We start from the raw sequence: 16,154 nt of genomic DNA on the forward strand, positions 1-16,154 counted from the left end.
AACACCACGGTAAAGAAGCTTAGGCACAAGTTCAGTGGAATTGTGTACTTTTTTGGAGACAGCAGTAGCCAAGAAGACAGCCATAAGTAAAGAACACGGACTCCTAAAAACCCTCAGGTGAGTTTCTCAGAAGTTATCCTGAGAGAATCCGCTCTGCGGAGAAAAATCAAGACTCTTGGTCAGAAATAGCCTGGAATTGTCCTTCATCATGCTCCTCCTAACATTTGCTCCATCTCTCGTGACTGAACTGAAACACACGGTTCAAACTCCGTACCAGTACAGACTGCAAGAATGGAGTAAGGATCTGGTCTGTGGACAAGTGCAACTGCTGCTGGGACAAGGGACATGATTTTTCCTGGAGCTTGGTGGGTCTCCTGACATCTACTTGCACAACAGTTTTCTAAGACTACCTCTCAAGATAAAAGCTGTCCGCCACGTTTTTTCTGGTTAACCATATGTTTTACCTCCAGTGCAGTCGATCCTCCTAAAGTCCACTGGATGTGCTCTATCTTTTTACCTTTTTGTTCATATTCACCCAAAGTATTTCCCATTCTGAATGGGGGTGAATAATCAGCTCTCAACTTGGGCTTTTCTGTGACTGACTGTAGTGACCGCGATAGTCCAAGGTCAGAGGCCTTTTTATCTGCATCTCTGGAGGAAGGCTGCATGCCTAATCGACCCAACAAACGTTTCATCTACCTTGCCTGGGTGTGGGTGTGTGTGTGTTTCTGGTGTGTGTTTTTGTATGCATGTGTTGAGCAGTTTCAGTTTATCTAACACCTCTCCGCTCAACAGACTTAAAATAGAAATACAACCAACTTCCAAATAGATTTTCCCTAGAATCGTTATTTCCTTTGACATAAATCACAACTAAAATATAACTGGCATTTAAAAAAAGACTAGGCGACACTCTAAGCACAACAATTCCAACACTGACTTGCAGTTCTCTTACCTTGATGCCCGTGGTTGCAGGCCTCGTGGAGTGGAGTCCAGCCGCAGTAATCTCTTGGGTTCAACGGATGGCCCTGAGGTGGAAAATCTACATTAGGTGGAAGGTCAGGAGGACTGCTGCTCAACTTGCTTGCACATTAGTTCACTCATTTTTGTTTTTTGTAAAGTGCTCCATAACATTTGTGAATGGCTTCAATATGCTACAGGTGGTACTGACTGCAGGACCCTGAAGCACAGTGGACATTTGAGATGTGTCCAGCCTTGGATTTTGCTGTGATGTCTGAGAAAAAGTTTACAACAAGGGGTGGTGATGGACAGAGTCTCTGAATTAAGCAGAGTACTCTCACCCAGTCAAGAGATCAGGGCTAGATCCAACACCGTTTTTTAGCTCATTGCACCATCCCAGTTTCAGAACCCCCCTTTTTGTAATTATTTTGGCCACCATGAGTGTGGAAGGGTATGCTCAGACATGAGTCCCTTGCTCATTGCACCATCAGGATTCAAGCAAGCCGGGCCGAAGACGGCTGTAATGCCAGAAACCGGTCCCCGGAAGCTTGTTTCCTTTCCAGTGAAGAATTGGCTTGGTAGTTTGGTCTGCCCTGTTCCCATGATGCACTGGGCCAGGGACAGACTAATTTGCATATAGCCAGGTTCTGAACTGGGATGGTGCAGTGAGCTAAAAAACGGTGATGGATCAAGCCCTGATCTGTTGACTGGGTAGGAGTGTTCTGATTAACTCGGATACTCTGTCCATCACCACCCCCTTTTTGTAATCGTCTGAGAAAAAGTGGCATAGCAATTTTAATACTAAAAGACCATTCATGTCTCGCAAAAGGGGAAATGTAAAAAATGTGAGCAGAAGGAGTTAGGTGTATGGTCACAAGGTTAAGGGGAGGGGACAGGGACCACTGAAGACAGACACGGCATAGGGTAATATGGGCTGTATGAACATTAACAACTCCAAACCACTCATTTGCATCTGCTTGGCTTAAGCCATCTTCCAGCTGGTTCAATTATTAGTCTATTATAAATGTACCTCCTTCTGCATTTGGCTTTCTTTAACACCGTTGCAAAGTGATCCCTTTTAGGGTGGTCAACCCATTTTTAATTTTTGGGGGACTCACCTGCTGGGAATCTTGAACTCTATCACCGTGACACTGCTTGCAGTGTAGGTGTTCTGACCCCTAATAAATTGATGTAAAACATGATTGGCAAATTTAACCAGAGTATTTGGTGCAGAAATATAACTATGGCATTGAATGAATGGATCACAGGCTTAATCTCACACGAGTTTTGAAGTGCTGGTGACGGTCACTGGTGCCATATTATTTGAATACTTTACAAGAGAAACTGCTTCTGTTTAATTCTCGGTTTAATTTTCAGCATCTAGTGGATTTTATTAGATGATGGTGCCACAGGAATAGCCATTGAGCTGACTGTATGGCTTTTATGTTATTACTTTTATACATAATCTATATAGCAGAGTGACACATATATTTTGGTCCTGAGGAATGCCTAGAACTTTTAAGTCCCACTTGGCAAAAATATGTTGTCACCCAGCTTTTTTAACCCTATCCACTGGGGGCACCAGAATAAAATATTTTTTTTTCAAACATTTTTTCTTTATCTACATTTGCGCTCTGCCCCTCTCTCCCCACATAGGTAGCACTCATTGAGCCTTGCGGTCCCGGTGTGAGGGAGGTGCCTTGTGATGAAGCATGTCACCTTAGGGTGAGTGAGGGTTCTCGTCCTAGCAGACCAGAGCTCTCCAATTTCCTTTCTTTTTCTGTCTTTCCTACCCACGTACAGTGTGTGTTTATCCATATTGGAGCAGTACGTTATTTTGGGTGGTACAATGCTCCTAACAGACCCTTTCCATGTGAGGTAATGGAATGATAAATGCCACTTGTGGACTGCAGCAACAATCCTATTAACCATCCACCACAGTGGCAGGGAAAACAAGGCTTAAGTCCTACCCGGTGTAGCCTGACAGCAGCAGCTTGAATCCTGCTGCACAGACGTGTTAAAATCACCCTTGTGACAGATTAGAAAACCTGATTTTAAATATTAAGTAAGTCACCACTAAGCGCACCTTGCTGCCCACAAGGTAGGGTGCATAATATGAAAGAATGGAACATGTGTGACATTAGAAATGGCATGTTCCCCAAGTGACTTTGTCCAAATAGACATTGGCACTAGTTAGGCTGTAACTAGCATATATACACTTTAATCTATTTTTTTTAACTGTACAAGTAACATACTCCTTTCAAAGACTTATTTTCAATTTCAAGAAAAATCCAATCTAATTGTGAAGTCGATTGAAAATAAATATATGGGAAATGTAACTATTAGAAAACTACCTTTTACATGCCTGAAGCTGCTGCAGGCTAATTTGCAGTAGCTCTTCAGCAACTGCTCTGCCTGTACATGGCCTGAATTAGGTGGGAAAACTGCTCCCAGAGCGGAGATGAAGGCCTGGGAGTGGGAAGGGGTTTCCTTCCCCTGGCAGGGAGACAAGTTGGGGTGGGCCCAGGAACTTAAATAACTTCAAAGGGGCCTGACCTGTCACAAGCAAATGTTAGGAAACACTTAGAACGCCTCAGCTTTTGTCTACATAGTTAGGCTGGCACCAAACCCAGTAGGAAGCAAGCTACTCCTAGATGCGGTAACAGCCATGGCCCCAGTGGAGTAGTGGCGTAGCTCATCTTGATACACAGGATTATCCAATGCAAAACGGTGCATTTTTATCACAACTTTGACTTTCTTGGCTCCGGCAAAGCCAACAAAGAGCTGATAAACGACTCTGTCCTGTCGAACGCTGTTAATGTAGTTTTAGACAACACGCCCAGGATCTAGTCTATGCAGTCTCTCCTTCTTAGGGAGATGAGGAGCAGGAGAGAAAGTTGGAAGAATAATAGACTGAGATATAAAAGGGCCATCGGGGACATATCACACGTGTAGGATCTGAACACAAGGGCATACCAAAAGCAGGATCCAGCTATTAGAAAAAGCACTTAAAGGAAGAAAAGACCACTTCATCCACCTAGCAGGAATTTACCAAGGTTATCTCAATCTTGCAGGGGAAGACTTCAAACAATGCCCTGCATAATGTAATTCTCTTCTTGCCCCATAAAAGGCTCATACGGCTTAACCTGCATAAAAGCCCTATTACATTATGACAAGATTAACCGGTATCCATCCTACAGGGGACTGTCAGTCTGCCACTGGCCCTCCTAGTGAGCATCATCCCTGTTCCCATGATATCTCTGAACCCTTGTTTGTGCCATACCTTCTCCACCACATATTGGACCTGCTTTAGATTCCCCTCAATGCAAGCTCGGTGCAGGGTGGTCTCTCCCTTCTCATTACGTCGATTCCACTGTCAAAAAACAGAGTGTGAGAAAGTAAAAATGTGTTCAGTGGAAGAAAGCAGCAAGAGAAAGAGGGCGTAAAAGGGTAGTTGGGGGAAGGACAGAAGGTAAATGGGCATAGCAATGTGAAGAGGATTCATCTATCAGATGTACAAAAACATGGAGGTTATGAGAATATTACAGGAGAGTAGAAATCGATGTAGTAGCAGAGAGTACAAGACTAAAAAAAGGAATAAAGTAGATGATGTGCAGGAGATGAGGAAGGACAAAAGAGGAGAATGAGATGGGAAAGATGGGAATGAGAGGAGGTAAAAGTGTCGCAGAGGACGGCGGGATGAAAAAGCAGAGTGAATAGGAATTGAGGAGATTGTGTCTAAAATAAAATGAACAAGTGGCACACAAGAAACAGGTACCGGTCCATAAACTATGGTTGAGAGAGAGAGAGAACGCATAAGGGTAAGTAAAGAAGGGGGGTATACTTTTTCAGTGGCTGATAATTAGAATTCATTAAAGTGGCTTTAAATAAATCACACTGCCCAAAATATTGAGGTAGTTGCTCCTTCTTTACCTGGTTAACTTTCCTGCGTCCAGGGACAGCTTTATCGTAACCTTCCAAGTCTTCATCTTCATCTGTCAGAGTAAGAGAAGTGAGAGGATTTTATTGTATGTATTTTATATATTTTTATAAAGAGCAACTCGGCCAGAAGGTTATCAGCATGCTTTATGTCAGAACAACAAAGAGACACCAGGCACCAACATATGCAAGGCTAGCATGTCCAAAAAGGTAAATACACAATTAGATGAAAACTGATAACTGCTTAACAACAAACTCTGAGGAAAGCACCGAACGGGGAAGGCTAGCAATCAAGAAAAAAAGAGCAAGTGAAGAGGAAAGCCACAGATGAACAAGTTAATTACCTTCAGTAATGCTCTTTTTCATGGATACTCTATCTAACCACAGATACCTCACCCTATGACACCTCACAGGCGTCAGACTTATCTGGACACTCTTACAATAACTCCTGCAAGCCGGCGCAATTGTCCTCCGTCACAATCCAGAGATGCATATAGACATCGCACATACACTTAGGTCAGTTCTCTCCTATTGCTCTCACACCCTCAGACACAGAGTATGGCTGACAAAAACTAAATTTGTACTGCCATTGTGATAAATCTAACTTGGGGCCTCAAAACTCCAGAGCATAAAACAGCAGACACTGCCACAGCTGACCTGGATTAAATCAAGCATCGCAAAACCCAAATCCGCACTGCAATATACTCAAGGCCTAAATCCAACTTCAAACCAACATGGGTATGTTAGGAGCTGATAAATGCCATGCCGAGTACAGTATCCCACATGTTAAACATCCCCCATACCGCACCATCCTTCCCTCCGAGACTGGACTGGTTCAAAGACCGAGAAAGAGCAGGTACACAAACATAAACCGCTGATAAACACCAGTTCACAGTTCCATCTGGTGGTACTTGTGTGTCCACTGAGTGACCCCCAGGCTCATGCTCCAACCGCCAGTGTATTTTGAGGTCACTTTAGGGAATGCAAATTCTTGTTCTTCCTTGTGTGGCTGCATAGGGCACCAGATGCTTGGTGGCACCCTTTCTCTTGCACACCAAAGCCTTCCTACAGTCTAGTCTTTGACCAGGGGTGTGGAATTTAAGAAAATATCGAATTGTCCGTGGGGCAGGTTGCTTCATAAATCAACTTGTCCTGTAACAAAATCCACTTGTCCCTGTGTTGCCATGTGGTGCGGCAACAAATTATGGCAGCAATCTCACTATATAGGAGCTCTGATATAGTCTCCCTGATTATGCCAGGGCTCATACCATAGTAGTGTTTGAATACGTGCAATCCATTTATGTTGCCACGTTTCCGCAGATCTACATACTGGGGCTGTAGATAGTGGTAAGCAATAGATTCAGGGGTAGAATGCCCTTTGAATCTGTGCAAACCTACTAACTTGCATGTTTTAAGGGTTTTCAACAACTCTTTGCTAATCTTTTCCCATACTGAGAAATGTTGGAAATTTACTTCTGACAATGTTAACCTTTTCCCAGAGTTGGGAAAAAATTGGATAGAGAGAAAGTAAACTTGCAAACAGTCAGATATTCGCATGAATCTACACATGCATATTTGCTCATGCTAAAATACAGTTCACAAATATTTTCTAGGAGTACTGTTTCTTGTCCTACTTCTGTAAATTCTTGGGAATTCACGAAAGCTGTATAGCTGCACTTAATGCAAGGACATATACCATGGGTGCACTTTTGAGACTTTCGTTAATAATTGGGCCCCCAATTTGGTCTAGAGTTGACCATGACCTTTTGCGTTTATAAAAATTCTGTCTCACTCTCTCTGTATTGGCTGGCTTCACTGTGAGTGACAGCATTCTGCTCTTTCACAAGGAGAAAATCGGCACACAAAGTAGTTTTGTTCAGTGCCAGTAATTACTGTGGCAGTGTGTGCTTTTTGAGACCAAACTATTTTTGCTCTTGCTAATGTTTGTTATAATGGTGAGGACCCGGCAGCTCCCACACCAATAAGGTTTTACAAAACCCATGCCAAAACAAATCACACATTGAGAAAACTAAAACACTGACCATCAATTTCAGACACACTGGCTTTGCCAATGCTTGTTTATTTGTGTTCCCTTATAATCTTATTTAAAATGGTTACACTGATTTTCCATTATGAATATTTTTGGGAAATACTAGCGTGCATCAACACATTACTAAATGATGATGCAAAAAAAGGCACCTGAAATTTTACATTAGTTTAGCAAAAATGTTTTTTTCCTGCTTTCATTTTTTTATGAACATTTTATTTTGAAAGCAAAGAATCCTCAATCTTGCTTCTGCAAATATTTGCATTAAATCAGGGAGCATTCTGGGAGAATTATACGTAGCCTTGTTGAAAATGGCAATGTGTATGTACATAAGCGGCGTTCATTTTGTGTTCACTGTACCCCTTGTTGTAAGCAGAACGGATATCGCTAAAACACTGACTGTGTCATCCCGCTAGCATAGACCCATGCACACACGTACACGACAGCCATTTTAGGTATCATGGTCTCCTAGTTCACGATCGATCATCGGCACATTTCCCTGACCCTGCAAGTTTCCCCCATGCACCCTGACCGCCCCCGCTCTCACATGCGCGAGTCATGAGCCCTCCCCTCCCGCATGACTCTGTCTCTGAGAATCGCACCCCGCGCCTGACCAACACCTCCTGTCCCTCCATGAATACCCCTCCTGTGATGACCTCTTCCTCTGAACCTAATTGTTTGCACGGACCGCTGGTCATCCCTTAGCCTGAGGATACAGTTTATTGCCCACTACTGTATGCACTCGTCTCTCTTGAAAGAAGCCACTATTGATCATGACCACCCCGCCCCCTGAGATTCGATCAGGCACACACATTCCAATGGAATCAGCAGAACTCTCAGCTGCGTGACAGCCCCCTCCTATTGCATGAAGAATAAGGGCCCCTACTGTAGCCACGTGTTGGAATACCTTCATACTACACAATGTATTGATTGTAATAAAAGGATGCCTGTGTGCCACGAACCTGTGTATAAAAGGCGAAGCCTCAGAGAAACTTGTTAGAGCACCTCCCGAAGACACTATGCGAGTGTCCCAAATGACATGCTCTCCTCTGGAGTAATAAACTCTGTTCTTGTTTTCCTGCCTCCAGCGCCCGTCTCTTTATTTGGTAATTATTCTAGATGGAAACGAAGAGTCGCCCTGCACCAGCAGCCTGGGCATTGGGTGCGATATGGGCTGACTTTTCTACAGCCTCATATTGCTAAACTTTGAAAACGTGTGTACAAATTTTTATACTGGAACAACTGTTGTAGTGCAGTCAGAGCTTACAACATTTACTTAGAGCGTTCACCCTAATATTAAAGGCTTTCAATTAATGAACCTTAAATACAAGTTTGAACAGCATTAACATATGGACCAAAATGTTACCATGACTGCAAACAGTGCCCTTCCCTGATCCATAATGTGGTACTGTAAACTGGCAGCCAAAGGGTTTGTGCTGCAGGGGGTTGGGCCTACTTATCCGAAGGACAAAATACACTTGAAAACTTGTTGCCCTTGACCCCAAACAATATGTCCTGGGCGTCGGGCTATAGGAATTCCACATCCCTGTTTGACTCTGTATTTTTGGACTTGTGTGGGCCCCCATTTGTAGAAAGTGACCCTTTCTACATGGCTACTGTTAGAAATGGGATTTCTGGTTGGCTAAGGCTTGCGCCAAATCCAGGCAGAAACCACTACTCTAGTCAGGGCAAGGGAGTTACACGCCAAGATAACCCCTGCTCACCCCCTTGGTAGCTTGGCACGAGCAGTCAGGCTTATCCCGGAGGCAATGTGTAAAGCATTTGCGCAACACACACACAGCAGCAACACACTAGGTACACCACAAAAAGGAACTCCACACAAGGTTATATATAAAAATAGCCTTTGTATTACCATAAACACATTAGATCATAATCACACAGATACACCGTGCCAACTGGCACTGGGCAGTATTTACAGGGGATTATATACACAAGTCAGGGCAACTGTCAGGATCAGCACTTAGTAGAAATAGCACTTAGAATAACATAGGATAATTGTAGCACAAAGTAACAATTATAGAACACAGCCAGTAACCACTGGTAAAAGGTAGGTACACACTACGCAATACTAATCACCATAGGCATAGATCACGCAGGGACACAAACTCACTATTATAAACTATACTAGGCAAAACAACCTCCTAATCATGAAAACACATTTTTAGAGGTATCGGACAAGCATACAGGCATAACACATTACGCATAAATCACATTTAGGCAATTATCAGCACAAACCCAAATCACCTTGCGCAGAATCACAGAAGTTGCTGACCCCCATCCCACTGGCCTTCCATGGGGCTCAAACGCCCTTAGTCCCAAAGGTCAGGGCAGGCTGCGCGGGCAGGCTGCGCAGGCAGCCAAAGAAGAGTTGGCAAGAGTTTAGGGCCTAAACGTAGCAGCTGCCCATTACTTGCTGGGCAGCTGAGAGGTAGAATTGCGGCAGGGGCCCTCACTGGCCCTTAGGACAAATTGCGCCCAAGATTGGAGCCACCCGGGCTCTACAAATCACTCAGCAAACCGTTAGAGCCATCTGGGCTCTAAAAATAAGGGGGCAAAAATGTGGGCAAGAACATGGGCCCCTCTGGACCCCTTAGAATAATGGCGCCATCGGTGGAGCCCTCTGGCTCTGAAATAACTATGCTCCCAAAATCCTGAAGCAGTGCGGGCTCTGAAAATAATTATTCAACTCCTGGGAGCCATCTGGCTCCGTCAATAACTGGGGCTTCGGTGGAGCTCTCAGGCTCTAGGATTATTGGGGCCAACGTGGGAGCCATCTAGGCTCTTGACGACATGCCCCTGCGTGGAGCTACACAGGGCTCTAAAGCTATGCCCCTCAAGGACAGAGCGGGCATCGACAATATGCCCCGATGTGCCTCCTCGTAATTAGGGATCCTCGTGGGAGCGGGGAGCACTGTGCCACCAAGGCACCAACAACATGGAGCCCCCTTAAGTGTTGTGGCAGCCCGCTGCCTGGCGGGCCGCCCCAAAAATGCAGGAGTTGCACGGGGCCTCCACGGGCGCCCCCACTTACCCGGCTCACTTGGGCTCCTCCTCAGGTGCGGCGGTGCTCCTCCCTCTGCGGCGGTCTTCAGTCCTTTGCCCGGTCCCACCCTTGGGGCCGGGGGCGTCACCAGGGCAGCATGCGGGGCTGCTTTCTCGTCACAGGAGACCCACGTAGAACCCGGCTCCGGTCTCTCTGTTCGTGAGACCGGTGAGGCGCTGCATGGCTTCCCAAGGCTGGGGAAAGCGGAAGAAGAATTTGCCAGACCCCGCCCACGTCCGGGCAACTTTTGCCTGGCTTCCGGTTTCTGAGCAGCTGAGGCGCTCTGTCTCCTCGGGCTGTGGCGGTGCTTTCCTTGTGGTCCCGGGCTGCGGCGGTGATGTGGGGCAGATGAGGGGTAGGCTCCCTCCTTGATTGCAATATAAAGCGGGGTGGGCACACGCTAGGAGCCACAAAGCTAAGTAAAGTCCCTGGCGGGGAGGGGACCCTCTAGTGGTTTCAAACATCCGCACCACGTCCCTGGCCGGGTGGGCACCCGCTAGGGATATTAAAAGTCGGCAAATATGCGGGGTAGGCACCCGCTAGGGAATCGATAAAATGACGCGAATGTAGGGGAATCCCAACGCTGGGGATTCCCTCCAGGGGGGATCTCAGTGCTCTTCCGAAACAAAAGATCTGGCGCTTCCTCAGCAGCGCGACGCTGCAAAGCCCTAGCTCCTCTTCCTGGGGGAGATCAGAATGAAGCACTTCCCACTCGCCAAAGGTCCCCCAAATCCAGGGAAAAGAAGGGAGTGCTCCAAGGCACAGTTCAGGGAAAGTCCTGTAGAGTGTGGGGGGGCAAAGGCTGGGCCCAGGGGCCAGCTCACAGGGCCCTCCAGCAGAGAGGCAGTCCCCAGTGGCGGTCCTCCAGGCGCGCAGCAGGCCCCCCCCTTAAGTCAGGAACAGAGAGAACAGAAACATGGGGTCACAGCCCCTTCTTATATAGGGATTCCCTTTGTCTCAAGGGTGCAGGGCAGGGGGAAAACCAGACGCAACTGGTTCTGGAGCACTTTGTTGTGCTCAGCCTCTCTCCCCATTCAGAGGACAGGCTAGGGACATCAGTCGCACCACAGGGGGCGGCGCCAGAATTGTGTAGGGAAGGCCCAGCATTATTAAGGTCCCAGGTGCACTCCTCCCTCCCATCAACATGCAGATCTCTCCATTCTCCACCGGGGCAGACCCATCCTGACTCCTGGAGCCAGGCACACCAGCCAGCTCCAGCCAATCACAAGCCAGACAGTCAATTCACATTTACTACACAGACATGCTAACTTCTAGAAGTGGCACTTCCACACTAGACACATTAAATCTGCGCACACCGTCGCGCAGCATTTATTCTTACGAGTTTGCACATACCAAACTCGCCCCTGCACTCCCCACACATCAGGAACTACCATGGACACACACGTTCCCCATGCATTCCTATGGGAGGGCAGGCCAATCTCACAACATGCATTCAGAGTGCGCACGCACTTTACACTGGGACGCAGTGTTAAAGTGCGCAGAAGCCAAAAACAACTAACGCCAAGTCACCTTAAAAAGCAAAAAGTTTAGGGGTGAACCTGCCAAAAGGGCCAAGTCCAACAGATACCCCTAACCATTTGCCAGATACCTGATGCCAACTTGACTGAGGGTGCCTTGGGTCCCTGCCAATCAGGTTCCCGGGCATGTGTTCTTTCCCAAAATTGCACCTTTGTCTCCACAATTGGCATACCTCTGGGTCACATGTACGTCCCTTGTAAAAGGGACGTACCAAGGGCCTTGTGACCAGAGAGGAGATCTGAGGGCTGCAGTATTTATTATGCCACCATCAGGGACCCCTCACCTGAACACCCACACACTGCCACTGCAGGCTGCGTGTTCTTGAGCAACCTAAACTGAAGAGTCAACATGGCACCCATCACTGGGTGTCAATACTGCCTGTGGCATGGGTAAGTCACCCCTCTGGCAGGCCTTACACCCCTAAAGGCAGGGTGCACCAAACCACCGGTCAGGGCAAAGCTGCATGCGCAATATGCCTCTACAGTGTCTGTGCCATTCACAGGCCTTGTAAGTGCAGTGAAGCCATTTTGAATATAGGGGATGGGAGTTTCTCATTATGAACGCCACAGTCCCAGATTGGCTATACGGAAAACTGTGAAGTTTGGTACCAAACTTCCCAGCACATTAAACCCACACTGATGCCAGAGTGGGATTTAATGTAAAATGCACTCTGAGGGCATTTTAGAGATGCCCTGAAAAACGACCAGCCCTGGTGGGGTTCCTGACTGGCTACCAGCCATCTGCCACCACGAGACAGATTTCTGGACTCCTGGGTAGAGAGCCTCCGCTCTCTGGATCCTGAAACAAAGTCCATCCTGGGCAGAGAATTCATGCGTCCTCCCCAGGGTGGGGAGGGTCCACGAAGGGAAAGCTTCAAAGGCCTGCCGCCTTTGTTAGTTACAACCAGCCTTTTGCTGCTATCAGCAATTGGTCCCCACCGGTTCTGCCAACTCCAGTCTCCTGTGGAAACCGGATTTGTCCAGCAAAGAAACCAAACCTGCCTGCGGATTTAGGCTGATCCACAACACTGCACCCCTCTGCACCCGACGGCCATGGCCAGAGTTCAAGTGAACCACCTACCCTGAGACGTCTCACCGGAGACCCTGACCTCCTCTGCAGCGGCTGACGTCTCCAAGACCCCTTATCGACGTCTGCAGCATGTGTTCGAAGGGTCCCCCGACCACAACCAGACCCAGCTAAGAAAACCCAACACCAAAAGGCACCCCTGCATCCTCTGCCCCGACTTTGGGGGGCCCAGCTGTCGGTGCCCCGGTCTCCTCCAGCTATCCAACTTACCTGTTCAGCTGTTGGTAGCCTTCATCTGGCCTCCTTGTCCAAGCCTGCAGCAATTCTTCACAACTGATGTCCTCCACTGGTTTCCACCCTGCCACCGAGTGCTGCTGGAGGTGAGCTTTTGGAGCCTGCTTGTGGCCCCCTTTTTACTTACCTTTGATCCCTGGGCCGTGACACAGAAGCCGCAGGGACCTACCTGTGACAGGCGCTCTTCCAAGTACCCCCTGTTTCAATAGCACTGCAATGGGCCCAACCTCTCCTTTGACCTCTGAACCCAGTCGCCCCTGTGCCGCTGAGGGTGCACTCTCTTTATCTACCGGACTCCAGCACGAGACTGAACTACAAAACCAAGTACTTACCTGTAAGTCACTAACCTTGTTTTCCTCCATAGGAATACATTGAACTGAAACATAACATTGCATTGCATATCTTTTACATTGCAAAACTCTAGAAACTGTAACTAATTGACATTTATAGAAAGCTTTCTTAAAACGGTAAAGGATTTACTGCATTTACAAAATCACATTGCATTCTTTAAAAGTATAACTTACCTGTACTACGTGATTCTTGGTTCTAGTAATAAAAATAAGAAAGTAACATCTTTTTGTACAAACAATTGGTCTGAGTTCAGTCTTTGAGTGTATGCCATCATTTCTTGCCTGAGTGTGTAAAACAAATGCTTAACACTTCCCTCTGATAAGCCTAACTGCTCAACCCAGCTCCAGCTAACTTGACAGTAAGGTATTGTCTACTTTATCCTCTGCTATACTTGTGGGGATCCACTGGACTCTGTGCACACTATACTTTACTATGGTATAGTGTATACAGAGCCAGCTTTCTACACTAGTCCTTTTTTAGGGTTCTATGTTTTGGTAACGTTTTCTTAAATGCTCCGGAAGAAGAGCTTAAAGTCCACCAAAGCATCCTAACTTGTACCCAAACTACCCGAAACTAGGGTAGACTGGCTGCAGTTTCAATACGACTAACTGACATCTCTGCTTAATGGACTGGCTGCACATTTAAGATGTATAGTGTGCCTGAGGACCATCAAATGGCGTTTAGTACAGCAGGACACTTCCTCACTGGTAACAGTGATAAGTAAGACATAGCTATGAATGACATTCAATTTGCCTGCTATGTCACGTGTTATGGTGTCAGCTGGTCCTAGAGAAACGCCTGGACTGCCCCACTTCTGACTCCTGAGCAGTCAAGTGCCAAGATATGTAGCACAGATAGTAAAGGGCAGTACCCTGAACGGATACTGCCCAAGGATCCAAAGATATGACCTCAAAAATGAACCAGACTCATTTGAGATCCTATTTAAAGGATTCAAGACTTGATCTATGATTACAGAGACAATTCCTTTCTCCTGCTTAACTCACCAGTCTCAGACAGCTCTAGGTCACTCTCCTCCACAGCTTCGCTGTTCTCCATCTCCTCCTCCTCGCCGCTGTCCTCGCTCTCGGCATCCGGGCTCCACCCCTGTTGCAGGCAGAAATCCCGCAGCCGATCTTGCGTATGATGCGCCTTCGTAGAGCCCAATTTCTGCTGCAGTGAGTGGAGCTGCTTCAACACGCGTCGCTGTGGACAGAAGCAAGAGAAGTATATCAATTGTATTGTATTATATTGGAAATGTATTTAAATAGCACTTACTACCCCTGACGAGGGGTTGAATCGCTTTTTTGGCGAGTCAGATGCTTCTACGAACCCAAAAAGGATTAAATGTGAATTAGTATAGGGAAATAGGAGTTAAATTAAGCGGTGGCCATGCAAGTCTGTTAGTTAGATTGAATAGGATAATGGAGGGATAGAAAAGGGAAGAGTCTAGAAAGTGTTATTTGGAAGATTGTAGTAGTAAGATGATATTTGGGTTGAGTAAAAAGGAGAGATGGAGGAGGGAAGAGTCTCTAGAAGAGGATTAAGGAGAGCATAGTAATAAAAGATGTTTGAGTTGAGTCAAAGGAGGCATACATGAGGGAAGAATTTATGTTCACAGAGTGAATCTCCTATTCTTATCACCCAGTAATCTAGCCCACAGCTGACAGCACAGTTAAATCATTGTGCTCCTCTGCCCACAGTCTCCAGTGCTTTTGTGACACACTATAGGGAACTCTAACCAACTCTTCTCTGCCGGACACAGAGCAGGGGTGGAGCATTTGATAATCCAATATCACTTCAGTTCTTTGAGAGCAAAGAGAAAGGAACATGAGAACTAAATTGCAGTGTAGATAAGCAAAGAATCCGTACAGCAAGAGCTAGAAGTAGCGCAACCAAAAGCAACAGACTGCTGGCAAACAAATTACCCGAGTTTCCACAACACTCGATTGGCAAATTATTGCAACCTGCAATGTCAGTCTGGAGCCCTGAACTATGGTACACACAGTTAAACCATGAACAACAACACTATAAAGCAAGCAACCATATCTCATTTTCTTTTAAATTTAGAGAATCGCTGTCATATTGCACACTACAAACAGAGCCGGAGTTTGCATTGTCCAGCATTCCGTCCATCAATTGTTTCTTTTCCATATGTTGCCCTAAGTGGGAAGGATATGCCCAGACATGGGTCCCGTGATCACTACACTACTGGATTCAAGCTAGCCTGGCTGATGAAGGGTGACGCCCTGAGACCGGTCCCAGGATGCTTGCATCCGGTTCAGAGAGGACCTGGCTTGGCATTTCGGGCTGGACTGTTCGGGAAACATCCTTTACAACGCAACTTTTACCACGCAGTGCCTTTACGACGCAACTATTACAACGCATGTCATTACAACGCATTGCGCTGGGGGGCGCTCTAGGATAGGGAATGGATTTAATTTACTATCCAACACCTTCCCTACTAGCCACGGGGACTGGAGTTGGAATAGTAAATTAAACTATTCACTATCCAGCACCCCTAAGCGCTATGCGTTGTAACAGCATGCGTTGTAAAAACTGCGATGTAAAGGCATGCGTGGTAAAAGTATGCGTTGTAATGTCATACATCTGGACTGTTCCCATAAGGAACAGGGTCAAGGCTGATTTGAATATGGCTGGGTCCAAACTGGGGTGGTGTGGTGAGCAAAACAATTATGGATTTAACCCAGATCCTTGTGACTTGGGGTGAATGTTTGCATTGTCCAGCATTCTGTCCATCATTTTTTTCTTTTGCATATGTCACTCCTAAAGCGTGGAATAACTTGCCACTTCACATCAGAGCCACCTCCCCTTGAGTTCTGCAAGACGCTCAACATCTGGGTCTTTCAGCACCACCCTCATCATCCCTCCCTCGAGGCGAGACCCGTGCACCTGCTCAGTGCCAGGATACACTTGCAG

At 46.6% G+C, this 16,154-nt stretch overlaps 1 protein-coding gene across 2 annotated transcripts in view; it reads right to left on the bottom strand.

Annotated features, from left to right (window-relative positions):
• TONSL (tonsoku like, DNA repair protein) overlaps positions 1-16,154 on the bottom strand; it is a 347,227-nt gene that overhangs the window by 110,819 nt on the left and 220,254 nt on the right. For both annotated transcript variants that reach the window (XM_078686541.1, XM_078686542.1), the window contains 4 exons: positions 14,222-14,420; positions 4,891-4,952; positions 4,241-4,330; positions 953-1,025 (listed from right to left, as the gene is read on the bottom strand). In XM_078686541.1, coding sequence (XP_078542667.1) covers positions 953-1,025; positions 4,241-4,330; positions 4,891-4,952; positions 14,222-14,420 — 424 coding nt within the window. The remainder of the gene's footprint in view (positions 1-952; positions 1,026-4,240; positions 4,331-4,890; positions 4,953-14,221; positions 14,421-16,154) is intronic.

The sequence above is a fragment of the Lissotriton helveticus genome, chromosome 4_1 (genome assembly GCF_964261635.1).
Source record: "Lissotriton helveticus chromosome 4_1, aLisHel1.1, whole genome shotgun sequence".
Lineage (NCBI taxonomy): Eukaryota > Metazoa > Chordata > Amphibia > Caudata > Salamandridae > Lissotriton > Lissotriton helveticus.